At 36.0% G+C, this 19,529-nt stretch overlaps 2 protein-coding genes across 3 annotated transcripts in view; one reads left to right on the top strand and one right to left on the bottom strand.

Annotated features, from left to right (window-relative positions):
- RAB18 (RAB18, member RAS oncogene family) overlaps positions 1-19,529 on the bottom strand; it is a 508,262-nt gene that overhangs the window by 38,605 nt on the left and 450,128 nt on the right. For both annotated transcript variants that reach the window (XM_069086368.1, XM_069086367.1), the window contains one exon: positions 13,720-13,775. In XM_069086368.1, coding sequence (XP_068942469.1) covers positions 13,720-13,775 — 56 coding nt within the window. The remainder of the gene's footprint in view (positions 1-13,719; positions 13,776-19,529) is intronic.
- On the top strand, positions 2,870-3,260 carry LOC138159966 (small ribosomal subunit protein eS27-like). Its single transcript, XM_069086369.1, has one exon. The coding sequence runs from the start codon at positions 2,937-2,939 to the stop codon at positions 3,189-3,191; it is 255 nt and encodes an 84-aa protein (XP_068942470.1). The 5' UTR covers positions 2,870-2,936; the 3' UTR covers positions 3,192-3,260.

Genomic DNA, 19,529 nt, shown 5'->3' with positions numbered 1-19,529 from the left:
GGAAAAAGGAAAACACTAGGGAAGAAAGAGAGAGGAAAGGAAGGAAATAAGTATTTTGTGCTTAACAACAGCCCTGAAAAGTATGTATTATTATATCCATTTTACAGTTAAGGAAAGTGAGGCAAACAGAGTTATAGTAAGTGAGCTACTAAGTGTCTGAAACTTGATTTGAACTCGAGTTTTCCTGACCCCAGACCCAGTCCTCTATCCACTGCCCCAATAAGTCACTTCACAAAGAGAGGAAGGGAATGGAATTTACTATCTCATGTAATCTGAGTGTGTGAAGATTAAACAAACACGGGGGGAAATTGGGCTACACATAAATAAATTTCCTCTTAGAAGGGTAAAATGTGAAGAAAGGAAGAAAAGGTAAGAAAGAACAAGAACCTTTGATCAGAGACTGAGTGAGGTTAAGAGAAGAGGAATGGCGGTATAGAATACCTGAGGCAAATATAGATCACTAGCACCAAAAACAAACACACATATACACACCCCCATCTTGACACCCTTTTTGTCTTTGTAAAGCTGGAGAGGAAGCAAAGAGAGGGAAAAGCATAACAGGGCAGGATGGATAAATAGACATGGTAGTCACATCTGTAAGCCCCAGTTCCTGAGTTGGTTATGGTTGACAGATCTCTTAAGCTCAAAAGTTCTAATCTGCAGGAGACTAGGCTGAACAAATGTGATGCTAAATCTGGCACAATATGGTAAAGAGGAGGGAGACACCATTCTTCTTGAAGTGAGGCAAACTGGTCCAGGTCAGAACTGGAGAACATATCAGTAGTGAGAGCAGCAGTAGCACCCACATTTCCAGCCTTGGAAAGATGCAGATGACCAGTCTTTAGGAAAAAAAAAAAAGACAGGGTGGAAGAAAATACAAAATTAACAACTCTACTATGAACATGAATAGGATGAACTCACCCATAAGAAAGAGTAAGATAGAATGGATTAGAAAACAGAATCCACAATATGTAATTAATATGAAACATACTTAAAGCTGATAATTCACACAAAATCAAAATGAGGGACTGGAGCAAAATCTAGTATGATTTAGGTAAATTACAATCCCTGCTTTTTTTAAATCATGATCTCAGATGAGGCTACAATAAAAATATATTTGGTTAAAGAAAATGGAATTATAATTAAATAATCCTTAGATAATAAATTAATATCAATAAGTTTTATATATTCATTAAATAGTACAGGACTGAAATATTTAAAGGAAAAAATAACTGATTTACAAGAAGAAAGATAACAGCATTTATATAGTGCTTTAAGATCTGAAAAGAGCTTTATATTTGTTAACTCATTTGGTCTTCACAACAATCATGGGAAACAGATGCTATTATTATTTTCATTTTATGGATAAGACAATTAAGGCACAGAGAGAATAAGAGACTTATCAAGATTTACACAGTTAATACATCTCTGAAGGATTCGAACTCAGGTGTTCCTGACTCCAAATCCTATATTCTATCTACTGTGCCACCTAGCTGCCTCTGCTAATGAAACTATAATAGTTGAAGAATCTCAATGTATTCCTCTCAGTCTAAAGAAAGACCTAAAAAATAATTTTAGAAATTAAGACATGACAGATCTACAGTGATCACTAAACAGGAATATAAAAGCACATACATATTTCTTAACTATGTATGAGAATTTTCTAGAAACTGATCCAGTACTAGAGCACAAAAGTCTCAAAACAAATCCAAAAAAGGAAAAGTATGTACTATTTTTAAAACACATCAATAACATTATTTTTAAAATGTGCGATGACTGTTCAGAACTTAAAATATATTCTTCAAAGAAACAGTGCTATAAATCAGTGGTGTCAAACAAATAGAAATGGATAACTTAAGGCTGCATATTGATTTTAAAAAACACAAATTAACATCTCTTTGTATTGTATTTTTATTTTGTTAAATGGGTTACTCCACTGAAGTCCTTTCCAATGTCTCACTGTAACACCGGAGTAACCACGGGTTCTTGAAGATTGCTAGGAGAGCTTTAGGTGGGAAGAGGATCTCTATGCCAAGCTGAAAAGTGAATATGCTGTATCCAAAGACCTGCCAGCTAAGCTCAAAGAGCAGGATAATGAATTTTTTAGCCACAAAGGAAATAAGTCCATATACACGTCAACTCTAAGTCACAAAGGAGTTGCAATCTGTGCTGTTGGAGTACCATCACTGATAACTACTGTGCCAACCTTAATAGGGTCCTTGGGCGCAAAAACCCTACAAGAAGGAGAAAGAAAAGTTTTCTACCCCTTTTCTTTTGTGCACTTTTTTCTGCACATTTTTCTTTTGTACATCTAGGGGTTGCCATAATGCACAGAGTGCCAGGCCTCCTGGAGTCAGAAGACAGGAGCTCAATTCTGTTTTCCTAATTGTGTGACAGTGGACAAATCACTTAATTTCCAATTGCCTATTTCCTCCTCCGCAAAACAGGAGTAATAGCAACTACCTCCCAGGGCTGTTATGAGGGTAAAAGGAGATAATAATTGTAAAATTCTTAGCACAGGTACCTGGCATGCACATCCTATGTGCACTATAAATGTTTGTTTTTCAGTCATGCACAATTCTTCATAACTTCATTTGAAGCTTTCTTGGCAAAGATACTGTAGTGGTTTGCCATTTCCTTTTCCAGCTTATTTTAAAGATGAAGAAACTGAGGCAAACACGGTTAAGTGACTTGCCCAGGGTCACACTGCTAGTCAGTGTCTGAGGGCAAATTTGAACTCAAGAAAATGAGTCTTTGGACTCCAGGCCTGGCACTCTATGAACTATGGCGCCACCTAGCTGCCATAATACAAATGTTAGCTATTAGCTAGTATTGGCTAGTATTTTCTTTTCTTTCATGTTTATAAAATCCCAATAAAAATTTTTTTAGAAGATAGCATGGGGTTTTTCCGGCGGTGAAGATATCTCCGCGCCAACATGCCTCTCGCGAAAGACCTCCTGCACCCCTCTCCCGAGGAGGAGAAGCGGAAGCACAAAAAGAAGCGCTTGGTGCACAGTCTGAACTCATATTTCATGAACGTAAAGTGCCCGGGGTGCTATAAAATCACCACTGTCTTCAGTCACGCACAAACAGTGGTTCTCTGTGTTGGATGCTCCACTGTACTCTGTCAGCCTACTGGAGGCAAGGCGAGGCTTACAGAAGGATGTTCCTTCAGACGGAAGCAGCACTAATGACTGAATCAAGATGAATGAGGAACTGTAAAGAATAAAACAAATTTGATACAAAAAAAAAAAAAAGAAGATAGCATGGGGGCCAGTATTTAGATTCTTAGTTGTCTTTAGGGAGTAATAATTAGGTCAGAGGTATTTTGTTTTGATGTCTTTGGTATGTTCCCCTTTCTCAAACTCTTGAGAATCACTACATGAACCTCCTACATGAATACTTGGTCTAGACAAGCTATTTTTCCCACATGCACTGAGGACATCCTTGGTGAAGTTATATCAAAATTATTCAGTATTTCTATAAGGTTTAACAGAGATAACTTAGGTATAACCTATATTGTAGAATAATGTATTTCTATTTGTAGATAAAAGTTACCTTGTTTTCAAACCTCAGAACATTACAGAGACTCCATAATCAATCAGTAGTGTTTAACCTAACTATTCACACATGGCTAGACCATCTCTATATGGCTTAGCCATTTTCCAGTATATTTATCTGAGACAAATATTAAAAATAGACAATAAGCTAAATCCAGATTTAACAGAAGAAAGCAAGTGGAACTCCTTTTGGGAAACTGTCAAGTACTTTTAATGATTCCAAACTCTCTTCTTGTCTTCTTAATACCAATAGCACTGGTTCCAGTGGTAATATATGGCTGCAAGTCATGGAATACCACAGACTCTAAAAAATTAAAGCTGAAGATTTTCTAAAAGACAATGGTGAGGCAAAAAAAAAAAATGTGTGCACATTTTTGGGATATCTGCTATTCAAAACTATCCCTTCCAATAGCATAATCAAAAACTAAGTAGAAAACATCAAATGCCTCACTTGAAAGAGTCTATGTAAAGTGTTTCACAAAACTTAGAGCCTATGTAAATGTTAGCTGTTATTATAAAAAAATTCCAAAACATCATTAAAATCACTAAAAATGCTACATAAAATTATTTTACTAAAGAGCTAAAAAGAAAATCATGTTGCTTAAGTATTAGAATGGAACAGAGATGATGGTACAATTAGAATCGAAAGTACTTTCAGATATACAAATATAGCTGAGTCATGCTATAGTTCACACAGTTTCAAAACTAAATCTAGGAAGTTTTAGATTCTCAAGCATTCTAGTTATTTCATAACATACAACAAAATGTTGCAAGAAGTTATGATTAGGAAGAAAATGTATAACAATAATGATAACACAAAGAAAATGAAACTTAAAGCTATGTAATTTTAATGACTGAGTTTGTCCCAAAGAGAGAAAATGAATCACCTTTGCAGAGATAGTGGGCTAGCATTATGGAATGTGACATGCATTGTCAGATAATGTATTGCTTAGTTCTGCTGAATACTCTTTTCCCACATTTCTTTCTTTCTTTTTTGCTTTTTGGAGGGGGAAATGCAGGGCAATTGGGGTTAAGTAACTTGCCCAAGGTCACATGGCTAGTAAGTGTTAAGTGTCTAAGGTTGGATTTGAACTCAGGTCCTCCTTACTCTAGGGTCAGTGCTATATTCACTGTACCACCTAGCTGCCCTCATTTCTTCACTAATCTTTGTTTAAGGGAAAACTAGATGGATAGGGCACAGGGGAAACAATATATTTGGAAATGAAGGTGGTGTAAAAATAAAAGATATCAATAAAAAATAAATTTTAGAAACAAAGAAATGGTTAGGAGGAAAGATAGTGACTTTTCCAGGAAAACTTTCTTAAGGAAAGGAACAATTTCCCAAACTGTGGAGTATGCCTTGCTGGAGAGATGAATCCCATACTTAAAATCACCGGATGACTTCTGCAACAATTTTTTTTTAAAGTTCAAATAAAATCAACAAAAGCAAGACTAACTTGGCAAACTCACTGTGGGGGGAGGGGTGTGTGTGTGGAAACAGAAGCTGCTTGTGAAAAGTACAAACAGAGAGAAAGGGACAAGATGCTCCTCAGGGAATTGGAAGTATGTTCTTATGTAGTAAGCAGGAGAAAGGTCCTATATAACACCCAAATATTTATGGTAACACTTTTTGTGGTATAAAAGAATTGGAAGCAAAATAGATACCCATCAACTAGGGAAAGACTAAACAAACTGTGATACACAAATGTAATGGAGTGTTGTCACTGTTATGGTTCAGTCATTTCAGTCTTCTCTGACTCTGTGACCCCATTTGAGGTTTTCCTGACAAAGACATTGGAGTGGGTTTACCATTTCCTTCTCAAGTTCATTTTACAGATGAGGAAACCGAGGTAAACAGGGTTAAGTGGGTCACAGGGTCACACAAGTAATAAGTATCTGAGATCAGATTTAAACTCAGGAAGATGAGTCTTCTGGACTCTAAGCCCAGCACTCTATCCACTGTGCCACCTAGCGTCCCCAATGGAGTATCACTGAACTGTTAAAAAAAAAAAAAAGGGTAAATATGATGGACATAGAGAAGTATGGGAAGACTAACAAAAAAATACACAGAACCAGGAAAATAATAATATACAATAATTACAACAATGTAAAGAGAAGCAACAGTCAATCAACTAATATTTTATAAGCACTTAATACAAGTCAGGCACTGTGCCTCTGAAAAAAGGCATTATTAGAGGTGGGGAAGGGGTGAATAGGTGGAAGATCAAAATAGCCTCTTGCTGAAAATAGGATTCAGCTGAGTCTTTAAGGAAGCCAGGGTAGCCATGAGGTAGAGAGGAAGGAGAGCATTCAAAGAATGCAGAACCATCAATGAAAAGGCAAGGAACTGAGAAATGAAGTGTTTGCAAAGAAAGAACAGCAAGGAGAAAAAGTACTATTGGATTCTAGAGTGCATTGAGGAGAATAAAGAAGAAAACTGAGAATACAGGAAGAAGTCAGGTTGTGAAGAGCATTAAAAACCAGAGGACTAGATAAGTGGGGTGAGTGAATGGAGACAAGGGCAATTCTGAGGTTGAGATTGTGAGCTTGGGTGACTAAAGGATGGTACAGTCTTCTACAATAACAGGAAAGTTCAGAAGAGGGCATAAAGAGAAAGATAATGAGCTCTCTATCTTGTACACATTAAGTTTGAGGTGCTATACTGTAGAGGTCAAGTCCAAGGCTAAGCCGTTTTTATATGACCCCAGTTTTTGTTGGGCCCTTAAGCTAAAAATGGCTTTTAAATAAGAACCATTCAAATGATCTTATCATTTAAATACTGTTATATTTATTGTTATATTTAATCATTTAAATATTGTTACATATATGTATTTTTGGTTTGTAAGTGGGACTTAGAAAAACAGGCCCCAGGCCAGGATTTGACCCTCAGGCTATAATTTACAGGCCACTCTCCACTTCCCCAACCCCTATCCCTGGTCTATGGAATACATAGTGCAAATTCCAAGTAGTTTGTGATATACTTCTGCACCTCAAGGGAGTGACTAGAGCAAGATATATAGAGATATATAGAGCTGAGATTTATTTGCACAGAGGTCAGAAGAGAACAGCAAGCGAGACAAAAGATAGCAAGTTTTTAACCTGGGGATAGGTTTCAGGGGGGTTGTTAACTTGAGACAGAAAAAAAAATCTTTATTCTCACTAACTGAAAATTAATATTTCCTTTAATTATGAAGGTAGGCAACAAATCAGAGTAGTATTAGTAGAACCTTAACTCTGTCACCAGCAGAAGTCATATTTTCATATTTCATTGCAGTTATCATTTATGTTCATACTACTTCAAAATCACTACATTAGCTATGCCACTAGATCATACATAACAGTCTTCCTGACGCCAGGCTAATCTTTATACTGGCTTCTTTTGCAGTCTTTTGTATTTTATTTTGTGCATTTAAAAAATTATTCCGAAGAGCTCCATAAGCATCATCAGACTGCCAAAGTGGTTCATGATACAAAACCCCTGGTATTATATAGAGAGCAGAAATGGGCCCCAGGGGGGGGGGGGAGGAGGGATTCTAAATTAGTAAGTGACCAGGACAAAACAATGACTTGTAAGATACGAAGGAAAAGAACTAGGAAGCTAGGAAGGAGAGTACATACAGAAGAAGGGGATTGGCAATGTCAAAGCATGCAGCAAAGTCACGAAGGATGAGAACTGAGAAAAGGCTACTAGATTCCAGTATTAAGAGATCAATAATAATTTCAGAGAAAAGAGTTTCAATTTAATGATGAGGATGGAAGCTACACTGCTGAGGGTTTAGGACTGAGAGAGAGGAGAGGTAGAAATATTAAGTTCAGACATCAACCATGAAGGCAACGAAAGGCTTAAGTATCATTATAGCTTAAGAATGAAATGAGATTTTGTTTTGTTTTCTTTTGTCTTAAGAATGAAGAGACATGGATGAACAAGCTTGCAAGAAATAGGGAAACCTCTAATAGAGAGGAAGAGACTGAAGATTAGTAGGAAAGTAGGGATGATGGAGGGAAATTTGCTGGAGAAGACTTTCAGACAAGTATTATTCAAAAACCAGGAAACATAATGACTGCAATAAAAGGTGCTCCAAATCATTAAAAAGAGAACACGTTTCAAACATCTCACACCATGCCAATTAAAAAAGCTGAGAAGAATAAATTTTGGAGGGATTTTGAGAAGATAGGCACATGACTATACTGTTGGGGGAAGTGAAGCAGTCCTACCTTTCTGGGTATTAATTTGAAATTAGGCAAGAAAATCATAAACCATCCACAGTCTTTGAATCAGCAACCCCAAACCTAGGACTATGTCCCAAGGAAGTCAAATATAAAAACAAAGGTCTAAATGAACCAAAAGATTTTGCTGACCTGAGTGACCATAACTTTGGTTACAGATGAAAGAACTATGATGTATGAATGTAATCAAATATACTATGCAATAATGACAAATGAGAGAGTCCAAGAACCATGGGATGATATGTATGAACTCATCAATGCAATCAATAAGCAAAACTGAAAGAATATACACAATGATTATAATTATGTAAAGATAAATTATCATTAAAAGAAAACTGAGTAATTAAAAACCAGCTATGGTCCAGAGAACAGATGAAACATACTTCCTTTCTCACAGGAAAGAGGTTCCTAAGACAGAATATGTTGTATGCATTTTTCAAATTTGATCATAATATTCATATTTGTTACAGGGGAAGGTTGACTCTGGAAGGCAGGTGAAAGGGGTCTTTTCCCAGAAATGATTGGAAAAAGTGAAAATACAGCATTACAATTTTGAAAAGTAAACTTCTTGGGAAGCCTGTCTATTCTCATCTCATGTCTTCAAGATCTCCCCTCAATTCATGTGACTCTTTCTCAATGATTTCATAAAGGTGAAAAAAATAACCCTATGGGTAGATTGTTATTGATGTTTCCTAAACCAATCAATTAACAAGATTTATAAAGCAGCAATGTGCCAGATACAGTGCCAAATGCTAAATGACAGAATTGTAAAGTGGTTCCTTCCCTCAAGAGTTTACATTCCAATGGGAAAAAAACATATATATCTAAGTATAAAATGATATATGTATAAAGATAATATATATTTATATACAATATATATTACATATAAAATAAGTGTAAAATAATATATCTAAGTATAAAATTATATATATAAAATAATATATATGCAACGAGTAGAGAGGAAAAACCCTAACAGCTAGGAGATCAGAAAAGGTTTTATGTTGTAAAAGGTTTGAGCTAAGTTTTAAGGAAACCAAGGAACGCAAGAGGTTGAGGTAAAAGATTCCAGGCATAGGTGACGAGCCAGCACAAAAAGAATGAAGAAGATGGACTATTGTGTCCTCAAGTGACAAAGAGCAGGCTGGCTAGTATGGCTATACCATAGAGTGTAGAGGGGAAAAATATGTAACAAAAGGAAAGAATAGCCAGATTGTGAAGAAATGGAAAACAACGCAATTTATATGATGCTAGAGATAACAGGAAAACCCTAGACTTTACTGAGCAGAGATGACATGGTCAAATCTGCACTTTTAGGAAAATCATTTTGGTAGCTTTTTCTTGAAGTAATACCATCCCTATCCTTTTTGGAATCCTCCATTCCCTAAAAGACTCCTCAATAAGTCAGTAATTTTAAGATAATTGCTGGTGAATACTTGGTCTGGCCCAGTAACTCTTACACAGGCTTAAATGTCATTTTAACTTCTTAACAAAACATATCAGAACTCAGACGTTATGGTTCAAATGTGGTATTTCTATTATCATTGTTGATATTCTATTTTGTGAAGCATGTCATATTTTTTTTACCCCCATGAAGATTATTCTTAGATATGTATATGCAACCCCACTCCAAAATTCTAGTCCTTCATTAAACTGTTGGATATCTTGAACCAAAAGTTTAGAAGTCCTCTCAAATTTATTGTGTCCAAAAGGCTTCAGACACTATCTGTGCAACTCTGGGCAAGTCACTTAACCCTGTCTGCTTCGGTTTCCTCATCTGTAAAATGAGCTGGAGAAGAAAATGGCAAATGGGGTCACTAGAGTCAGACATGACTGAACAATGAAAAAAAAAAAAACCCAGAACTTATTATCTCCTCATCCCCACCTCAAAACTTTCCTGTTTCTCACATCTTATTTCTGTTGAGTGTACCAATAACCAGGTTCACAACCCTTAGTCTTCCCAACATCAAGTCTTCCCTCTTCCTTTCTATCCAATTACTTGCCAAATATTGTTTATTGTATTTATACAACAGAGCTCACATCTGTTCTCTTTTCCCTACTATGATACTATCTAGTTCAGGCCCTCATCACCTCTCACCTGGGCAGAGCTATTTGAATGGCTTCCTAATTGGTCTCTTGGCCTCCACTCTCTTCCCCTTGCCAGTCAATCTACCAAATTGAAACTCCTAAAACATAGATCTGACCATGTTACTCCATTGCTCAAGAAGTTCCCAGTGGTTCCTTCTTGCCTCTAGGAAGAATAATAAGCTTCCTTTCTTTGGTTTTTAAAGTCCTTCACAATCTGAGCTCCCACCTGCCTTTCCAGCCCACTGCTCATTAATCACCTTCCTCTGGAACACTTCACCTTCCAGACAAACCAGTCTGCTTGCTATCTCCTGTACAGGTCATTCCGTCTCCCATCTGATACCTTTCGTTTCCCAAACCTCTAACACACTTCCCCCTCAACACCTCTTCTTAGAAATCCTAGACTCCTTCAAGTTCAGTTAAAGTGTTACTCCTTACAGGAGGCCTCTACTAATTCACCCAGTTGTGAGCGCCCTCTTCAGAAAGTGCTGTACATATTTTGTATTTAATCGTCTACACATGTGTAGTTTTCTACCTCCTTCCTCTCCAACCCCCAATATAGAGAGAGATCCCTGAAAGTAGGAACTGTTTCATTTTGGCCTTTACATCCTTATCACCTAGTATAGTGCCTAACACATGGTAGGCACTTAATAAATGCTTGCTGAGTGAATAAAATTGAGACTATATAAAGGCTGGAAAATGTTCTACTTTCTTTTTAGCATCTTCCCAGTTTCATCTATGTACTTTCTTGGGAATATTCACTCACTAGCTGAATTTTATTGAAATTCAAATCAGCAGATGCTAGTGCTGGTTCAAACCCAGAAAGGGTTTTGGGATATGAATAGAAATGTAACTAGAAGCATCCAATGTCCTCCCAAAGTCTGCAATATCTGCTGTGTTTATTTCATCTGCCCCAAAGAAGCAGCTGATCTCTCTAGTTGTCAAAGACTAGTTCCAATACCCACTCCCATATATGAAAAAGGACCATCACCCAACAATGCAATAAAGATACTACTTACACCATCCCAATCTGACAATTATATAGCACAGTACTTTATTAATATTATCTCATTTAAGATACTGATTAGGAATCTGAATTTAAAAAATGAAATGCAAACCAGAATGCTTTTGTTACCAACAAACTTTTCCTGTTCTGTACAAGTGTGATTTCACTGGTGTGGTTAACACCCTGTGTGAACACAAATTCCAAACAGTGATGCAGATCAGTCACCATTGCTCAGTAAATGACTGTCTTAGAGTAGCCTAGAGTACTGAGAAGTTAAGTGACTTGGCAGAGGTCACACAAATGGTGAGTAAAAGGCAGGACTTGAGTCCAAGCTTTCCTGATCCCAGGGTGATACCTATACCATCCTGTACCCCACACAGAACTCTGTTAATTATTAAAGTGGCTTTTAGTTCAAGAGTTTTTTGGGTCACCATAGAAAATGAAAATACAATAATCAAAATATATTTGTCAAAGGGTGAGTAGCAAGCATTAACCACCACTCTATAGTGAGGATTTTTCAAATTTTTTGTTAGGCACCAATAAGTTTTGTGAGAAGCAAGGTGATGTATGGATAGACTACAGCCTTTGAGCTGGAAATACTTGGTTTCAAGTCTTTCCTCTGGCACATACTACACATTAAGGCCATGGACAAGTCATTTAACCTTTCAGTGACCAGGCAACTCCATCACTATAAAATTGCCAAGCATCTGCTACACCAATAAAATCACAAGTATAGATCAAAGAAAAACAAACACTATTATCATGCACCATGAGTTAGAAGCAGAGATGTTCTCTGTTCTTGATAATAACAGCAGCATTTAGACAACACATTAATGTATACAAAGCACTTTAAGTATATTATCTCATTTGATTTTCATAACCCAGTAAGTTTGGTGCTCTTAGTGAGTGTCTGAGACAGGATTGGCTCAGATAGTTTTGACACTAATTCCAGCACTCCTATCCACTATCAGGAACCTTAAAAATCATCTCGTTCAATCTGCTCATTTTATATATAGGGAAACTGAGACCCATAGAGTTGAGTGACTTACAAGTTGGGTACCAAATTCATATAAGTCAATTAAATTCCCTGAAAACAAACAGGAAGTAAGTAGTAGAGGTAGGAAGAGAAACTAAATAATTCATCATGCTTGATGACTTGATGGTTAGTTTTTGGTTGAAATGTATCAGCACTCTGAAAAATTCGTGGTAAAATTAGTTGGATGTTTAAACTCAATAACTATGCAATAATGTGTTCAAAAATAAAGTCTCAGTTATCAAATTATGCATTACCACTTTCAAAAGCTTAATAAAACAAAGCACATTATGATGAATGCAAAACAAAAGAAGTTCCTCCTAATTAATAAGTCTCCTTTATTATATCTCAAGTCTCATATTTTGGGTAATTTGCACAATTTGTATAGCTATCAACTTCTATGCTTAACTTTCAATCAATTCTATCTAGCATGAGCAAAACTAAGTGAATCTCCAACAGACTTATCTTTCTGATAACCCATCCCTCATAGATAAATTGCCTCTAAGAAAGGCTTTCTGCCACATCCCACAAGTTGCAGAAACATTGTAGCTATAAGAACCAACAGCATGCTACTCTCTCTCCTTTTTGTTCATATGCCTACCCTGTTAAAAATAAAGGCATCAAAAAATAGTTTTATGCCAGTAAGGAAAGATATTACTACATGGAAATGAGGAATATAATAGCGCCAATGTAGTACTAACGGTCACAGCAATGTTTAGTCAAGTATTTCATTATTTTGTAAATGCTATTTTCAGATGTGGAATGAGAGTGAAAGCAATTAAGGTATTCTAGGATATAAAATTTTTCTAAATATTCTGTGCAGGAATATATTGCTTACAGTCCATAACAGTAATTTAAGAACTAATGTTGTAAGAATAGCTTGCCTATCATGTGAATAAATTATGCATGTCTTAGCTTTATTTCTTGACAAAGTATATATGGTTTTACAACTAGCCATGATTTACACGTTATTTTTTTTAATACACAGCGCCTTTCTATAATCTGCTAAAGATTGAAATAAATCTTTGAGGCAACTAAAGACAAGTGACCACTTTTTTTGAATATAGATCAATCATTCTTAAAGTTGAATGGATCTGTATCTAGTAAACAGAATTAGCTTTTGACTACTGACAGCAAATTCTTAATTTTGGGTTGGTTTACCATACTATCACCCTATACATCCCTGGATGTTCTTTCTTAGAACTCACTTTAAAAAAAAAAAAAGCAAATTTTCACTTTGGCTTTACCAAATTATAATTAATAAGGAAGTCGTTTAAAAAAATAGCAAGAAAAATGTTATAATATATCCCAAAGTCCAACAAATGTCTTCTGAAGTGCCTGACGTTTGAAATCAATACTGTTCTTTTCCATCCGTGCAACTGAGAGAAATAACTACAAATGCTACTTTGTCAAAAAAACATTTCATAGGATTATATCATTTGAAGAGTAGCTTATATGGAATTGAAAATCATAGAATTTGAAAGTTTGAAGGCCTTAGTAGTTACATAATCCAATACCCTCACATGCTAGCTGAGGAAAGAGAGGTCCAATGAGACTGACTTGCTAACGTCACTTTCCCACTTAAGCAAAGTTCAGAATTCAGGACAGTACTCTTCCCATAATAATAGACTGCATCAAGATATTAGTCTATTCACTAAACAAACAATACTCAAAATATTTACTTTCATCTTCTATCCAAAAAAATCTGATAAAGCAAATCAACTTCTGTCAGTCCACTTGATTTGAGGGAGTTACAAATATGAAGTCTTACCTTTCATTAATATTACCATTTTTTTTAAAATATAGCTTACCAATTGTTGCTGCAAGTTCTGGATCAAAGGTATCATCTGTGAATCTCAACAGAAGGCTGTAAGAGATGTTAAAAATTTAGTTTAGAAACATTTTTCTTTCAAACAGTTTGATAAAAAGTTTATTAATGGTTCCTGACATTTGCAACAATATATATAAAAAAGAAGCCAGCTATCTGTAAATGATGGCACAACCTCAGGCATGAAGTGGGGAGGGGGAAAATGAGGTACTACATAGGAATATTAAAAAAGTTATGTTGGGAGAAAGGTAAGGAAATAATTCTAATAACTTGAAGATGAAAAGCTACTCTCATATTCAACTGAATAATCCCTTACCTACAGCAAAAATATACCTTAACTGTACAAATATGTTGCCTTTATGTCCCTTTGGGGAAATCTTATAACATCCACCTTTACCTCCTTCTAATCTTTACTCCACAACTCAAAATGTCTGTACATCTTCACCTGTCTTCTTCCCTTGCACAAGTCTGAGGAAAAGTTGAACTCTTTGCCAAAACTGACAAACAAAAGATGGGAATAGTTAATGTTGGAGGTGTTGCAAGAAGGCAAGCACTCTGACAGGTTTGTAGGGATCTGGATTCGTCTAATTATTCTGAAAAACAATTTGGAATTACTAATTTGGGATGGCTGGGCACAGGAATCAGCAGGAAATGTTGGTGAGGTATAAGTAAAAGATTTATAATAAATAATACACTCTAGATTTTGCTAGGAATCAAAGTCTAGCTGGTGGGGCTATCTTGTACATTCCACTTTTCTATTTGTAGTCATCCTTGATAATACACTTCCAAACATTGCCAAGGTTTGTCAATTCTATCTACACAAATTATCTTGCATTACATATGTTCTCCCCTCACAAAGCAACAACCAGGTCTCAGTTTCCTGATCTATAAAATGAAGGGAAATGAGTAGGCTTGATGACCTGTAAGATTCCTCTTAAAATTAAATTTATTATCCTCTGATTTCTTTTCACCTGGACTCCTACAAGTGCAACTGTAAATCTTAAGTCCCACAAGATTTAGGATCCCAGCTTTAGACCTGGAAGGACTTCAGAGGCCATTACAAACAAACTCTGAGGTCCAAGGACCTTACTCAAGGTCCCACAGGTAGTAAGCATCAAAGGCAGGATTTGAACTCAAGTATTCTGACTCCAGAGTCAAAACTCTTTCTACTGTTCAAAGCTATCCCTACACAATACCAAGCTAATGGACTTTCTATTGCCTCTGTGACAAAACACAAACAACTCTGCCTGGTTTTTAAGGTCTTCCAACCCTTGGCTCCAATCTACCTTTTGTGGCTTATTTTATATGATTCCCCTTCACAAATTTACATTTCAGACAGATCTGACTAGTAGCTTTTCAGTCTTCCACTCCATCTTCTCCTTCCTCCCACCCTCATTCATACAAGTTTTTCCCAATTCCATGAAATACATTCACTCACTTTTTAGAATTTCTTATTTCTTCAAAAGCCAGCAAGATTCTACCTCCTCTGTAAAAGCTTTCTTAGATCTCCCAGTTATTAGTTCTCTCTCCCTTCTCAAATTAATCCATATTTATTTGGCTTCACAGTTGTATACTGCCCGTAAGATGTAATCCCCTTAAGGATAAGTAAAAAGTTTTGTAACCCCACTGCTTAGCACCCAGCACTATACATTATAGGGGCATGATATTCACAGACTTAAATAGTATAGTTTGCATTTATATAATGTCTTTACATATATTATCTTATTTGATCACAAAGAAAATGCTGTGAAGCAAGTAGTCTAAACATTTTAATCCTATCTTACAGATGAAACTTTCTGGAGACTAGCCCAGGCCACAAGGATACTAAGCTGCATGTCTTCAATAAACTGATGAAAAGCTTTGATGTGCCATTTCTATTTGGCAAAAAAAACCAGCAACTGCTCCAAATCACTAATAAGAGAAAACCAAATCAAAATAACTGAGGTTTTTTGCCTCACATCCAGCAAACTGTCAAAGATGACAAAAGATGAGGACACTGTTAGAAGGGCTATGCACACTAATACGTTATCAGAGCTGTGAGCTGATGCAATCACTCTATTAAGAAATATGTAATTATGTTTAAAAAAATTACTAAAATGCCCATACCTCTTGTTCCAAAATGTCCATATGCTAGGCATAAAGACCAAGTTCAAAGACAGAAAGGTCTCCTATTACCAAACTATTCCATACAACACTTTTTGTAATAGAAAAGAACCCTAAACAAAAACATTCCCATTAATTGGGAAATGGATAAACAAATTTTGTTTACTCGAATGCAGTGAACTATTCTTGTGCTATAAAAAATAAGGAATATGATGAATACAGAGAAGCAGGGGAAGACTTATAAATGACGCAAACTGAGTAAAAAGAACCAGGAAATAGCATATGTGATTATAACCAGGTAAATGGAGAAAAAGTAACCATTAAAAAAAACTGATCACTGTATAATTATAATGAACAAGCTATAGCTTGTTTTAAGAGATGACTGCAGAGAAGAGAGGAATATACTGAGAAATAAAGGTGCTGTGAAAAATAAAATAAAAGCAACAAGAATTTTTTAAAAGACGAGCTCAATTCCAAAAAAAAGAAGGCTTTTACTGTTTTCTGTGCTGTTAATATTTGTTATTATCAGATTTTAAACTAGAGCATAAGTATCTAATACTATGTAATATTTACAAGATAACAGAGAAACTGCATAAAAGATTGCAACAATTTGGACATTTTCATATAGTTTTTAAAAGCAAGTCATATGTATTTTCTTTCAGCTTGACTTACTAACTTAAGAAACTCTACTTTGAAAGCTCTATCATCTAAGTCAATTCAATCGTCCAAAGAAACAGAAGGATAAACAGATTTATAGATGTTAAAAAGCAGTTCATTTACAGAAGTCAAGATCAGAAGAAAAGCAGAAAATTGGGCTGGGCAACTAAGTGGTATATAGTAGATAGAGCACTGGACTCAGGTAGACTCATCTTCCTGAATTCAAATCTGGCCTCAGACACTTACTAGCTGTGTGACCTGGGCAAGATACTTAACCCTGTCTGCCTGTAAAATGAGCTTGAGAAGGAAATAGCAAACCACACAAGCATCCTTGCCAAGAAAGCCCCAATTGGGTCACAAAGAGTCAGATACTGCTGAACAAGAAAATTGAGATGAAAATTTTTATAACCAGTTTCTCAGATAAAAGCCTCTTATCTCAAATATACAGAGAATTAAGTCAAATTTATAAGAACATGAGTCATTCACCAAATGATAAAATGGTCAAAGGATGTGAACAGGGAGTTTTTGGAAGATGAAATCAAAGCAATATATAGTCATATTAAAAAAATTCTAAATCATTATTGATATCATCTCATGCCTATCAATTTGGCTAAAATGGAAGAGGGGGGAAATGATGAATGTTGAAGGGAATATGGAAAAATGAGACTAATACACTGCTGGTAGAATTAAGAACTGATCCAACCATTTTGGAGAACAATTTGGAATTACACATAGAAAGAGTTATAAAACTGTGTATAACCTTTGACCCTGCAATACCACTATTAGGTCTCTTTCCCAAAGTGATCAGGGAAAAAGGAAAAGAACTTCTATGTTCTAAAATATTTATAGCAGCTCTCTTTGTGGTGGTAAAGAACTGGAAAGTGAGGGGATGCCCATTAATTGGGGAGTGGCTACATCGGTTATGGAAGTTGTAAATACTACTGTGTTGTAAAGAGATGACCAGCAAGTTGGTTTTAGAAAAACATGGAAAGACTTGCATGAAATAATGAAGAGTGAAATGAGCAGAACCAAAAGAAGGTTGTATATGGTAACACAATACTATTTGAAGAGTAACTCTGAATGACTAAGCTATTCTGAATAATATGATCATTCAAATCAACAACAAAGGATATAGGAAGGAAAATGCTATCTCTCCAGAGAAAGAACTGATATGGAAATATGTATTGTATGGGAAAGAGGAAGGGAAACTCAAAATGGAACCCAAAAATAAATTGAAGAATTCCTTTTTTAAAAAAAAAGCAATTCACGTCTCATTTTGAAATGTGATTTTATTCAGTACTTAGAACTGAAATATCTTAAGAACTAAAACTCCGCCAACTATTAATGACTTCTAAGGTTAACTTCCATACACTCTGTGTGTAACCATTTCTATACACGTAGGCTGCCCATTAGAACATAAGCTACTGGAGGCCAAGAACATTTTGTTTTTTCCTTGTATTGCCAGTGCTTAGAACAGGACCTGGCCCACTGTGAAAGTTTAATACTGATTAACTCCCATATCCAGCCTACTCTATTATACCACAGGTCCTCTTTTCTACAAAGGCAGTTAGTATCCAAAACTCCTTCACAGTCTGAATTAAAACTCTATAAGAAACTAATACTCTCTTGATCATGGTACATATTTAATAAACATTTCTGGAATGAGAAACCAAATTTATGAATTCCTTTAAAATTACTTTTGAATAAATAAAATTCTCCTCTCATTAGCCTCTTTAAATTAAGTTTCCTAAAGAGGAAAAAGAAAACAATAGCATTTGGAAGTTTTGTTTCTGATGGTTTATTGGTGGGTTTGGGGGGTAAGGGCGTGGTAGAGATGGAATCCTAATAAAGCTGCCCCCAGCCCCAATATTCTAACTTTATTATAGGCCTGGCCCCAGTGAACAGCAGGCCTACTGTACGTACTTAGCTCCTGCCCCTACCCCCACCCCCGCCAATGTCCTAACTCCTTCATATATGCCTCACTGCTCACTAGAACAACAGGTGTGTCCATGAACTCACAGAACTCATAGAAACAGGTGTGTTCCTGTATTCAACCACATCATCCATCTAGCTCAACAGGACCACAATACCTAACTATCTATCTTGACCAGATAGGACAGCAATAGCTTACCAACTGGAGGGCAGCATGACCAGTTTAACCAGCGAACCACAGACGGGAACCCTTAATCATATTCCTATATTCTATGTAAAATTTGATTGTGTAATCAGCATCTTTATCTATAAAAATATATCTTGCTTTCTCTGAAGTTGCTGGTTCCTCTTGGAACTTGGCCTGCTTCATGAGGTGTCAATCTCAATAAATGCCTATACTTGGATTAGAGGTGATCTGACTCTGAATTCTTTGAGATGGTTCCACCACAACACATCATGAAACCCCAACAGCTTTTGGGTGGGCAGTTTTTGTCATCCAAGAGAGCCCCCATCTCAACAGTAGAAAGTAGTGAAGTAAGGGAGATACCTTAAGGTATGATATATCTAGTAGCAACAGACACCCAGAGTAAAGTATCTGGGGAAGTAAAAATGTTTAACACACTTTCAGCAAAATTAAGTGGAAATATTGTTCAAAAACACTGTAGAGCAGGCAGAAGCTTACAAATGGTGAGATCTGGGAAAGGGAAGACTCAACGGAAATCTATTTTGTAATACATCACGCTATATAAATGCTATAAATACATTTGTTTATTCTTTAGACTTGGTTTCAAAAGAAGCTTTGGAGGTCAAGGTGTATCTCCAACCTCTGCTTAAATATACACACTAGTGGCCACATCACTACCTCAAACAGGAACCCACTTTACTGTCAAATGGAATTCATCATACCGAGCTGAAATTTGGCTACCTGGAACTTTTACCCATTCTTTTCATGGAGAGAGACAGAAAATCTAGTCCCTCTAGGGCACTTCAAGTATTTGAAAATAAATACTATTTCTCCTCCCCCATTCTCTTCTTTAACCTTGATATTTCAAGTCCCTTCAACCATTCTCCATGACACAGTTCCTCATCCCTTCACCATCC

Source organism: Petaurus breviceps, unplaced genomic scaffold (genome assembly GCF_028583685.1).
Source record: "Petaurus breviceps papuanus isolate PSGF00001 unplaced genomic scaffold, PetGlider_PUasm1.0 178, whole genome shotgun sequence".
NCBI lineage: Eukaryota > Metazoa > Chordata > Mammalia > Diprotodontia > Petauridae > Petaurus > Petaurus breviceps.
Note: the sequence above shows the minus strand (reverse complement) of the source record. Positions and strands in the feature narration are given on the sequence as shown.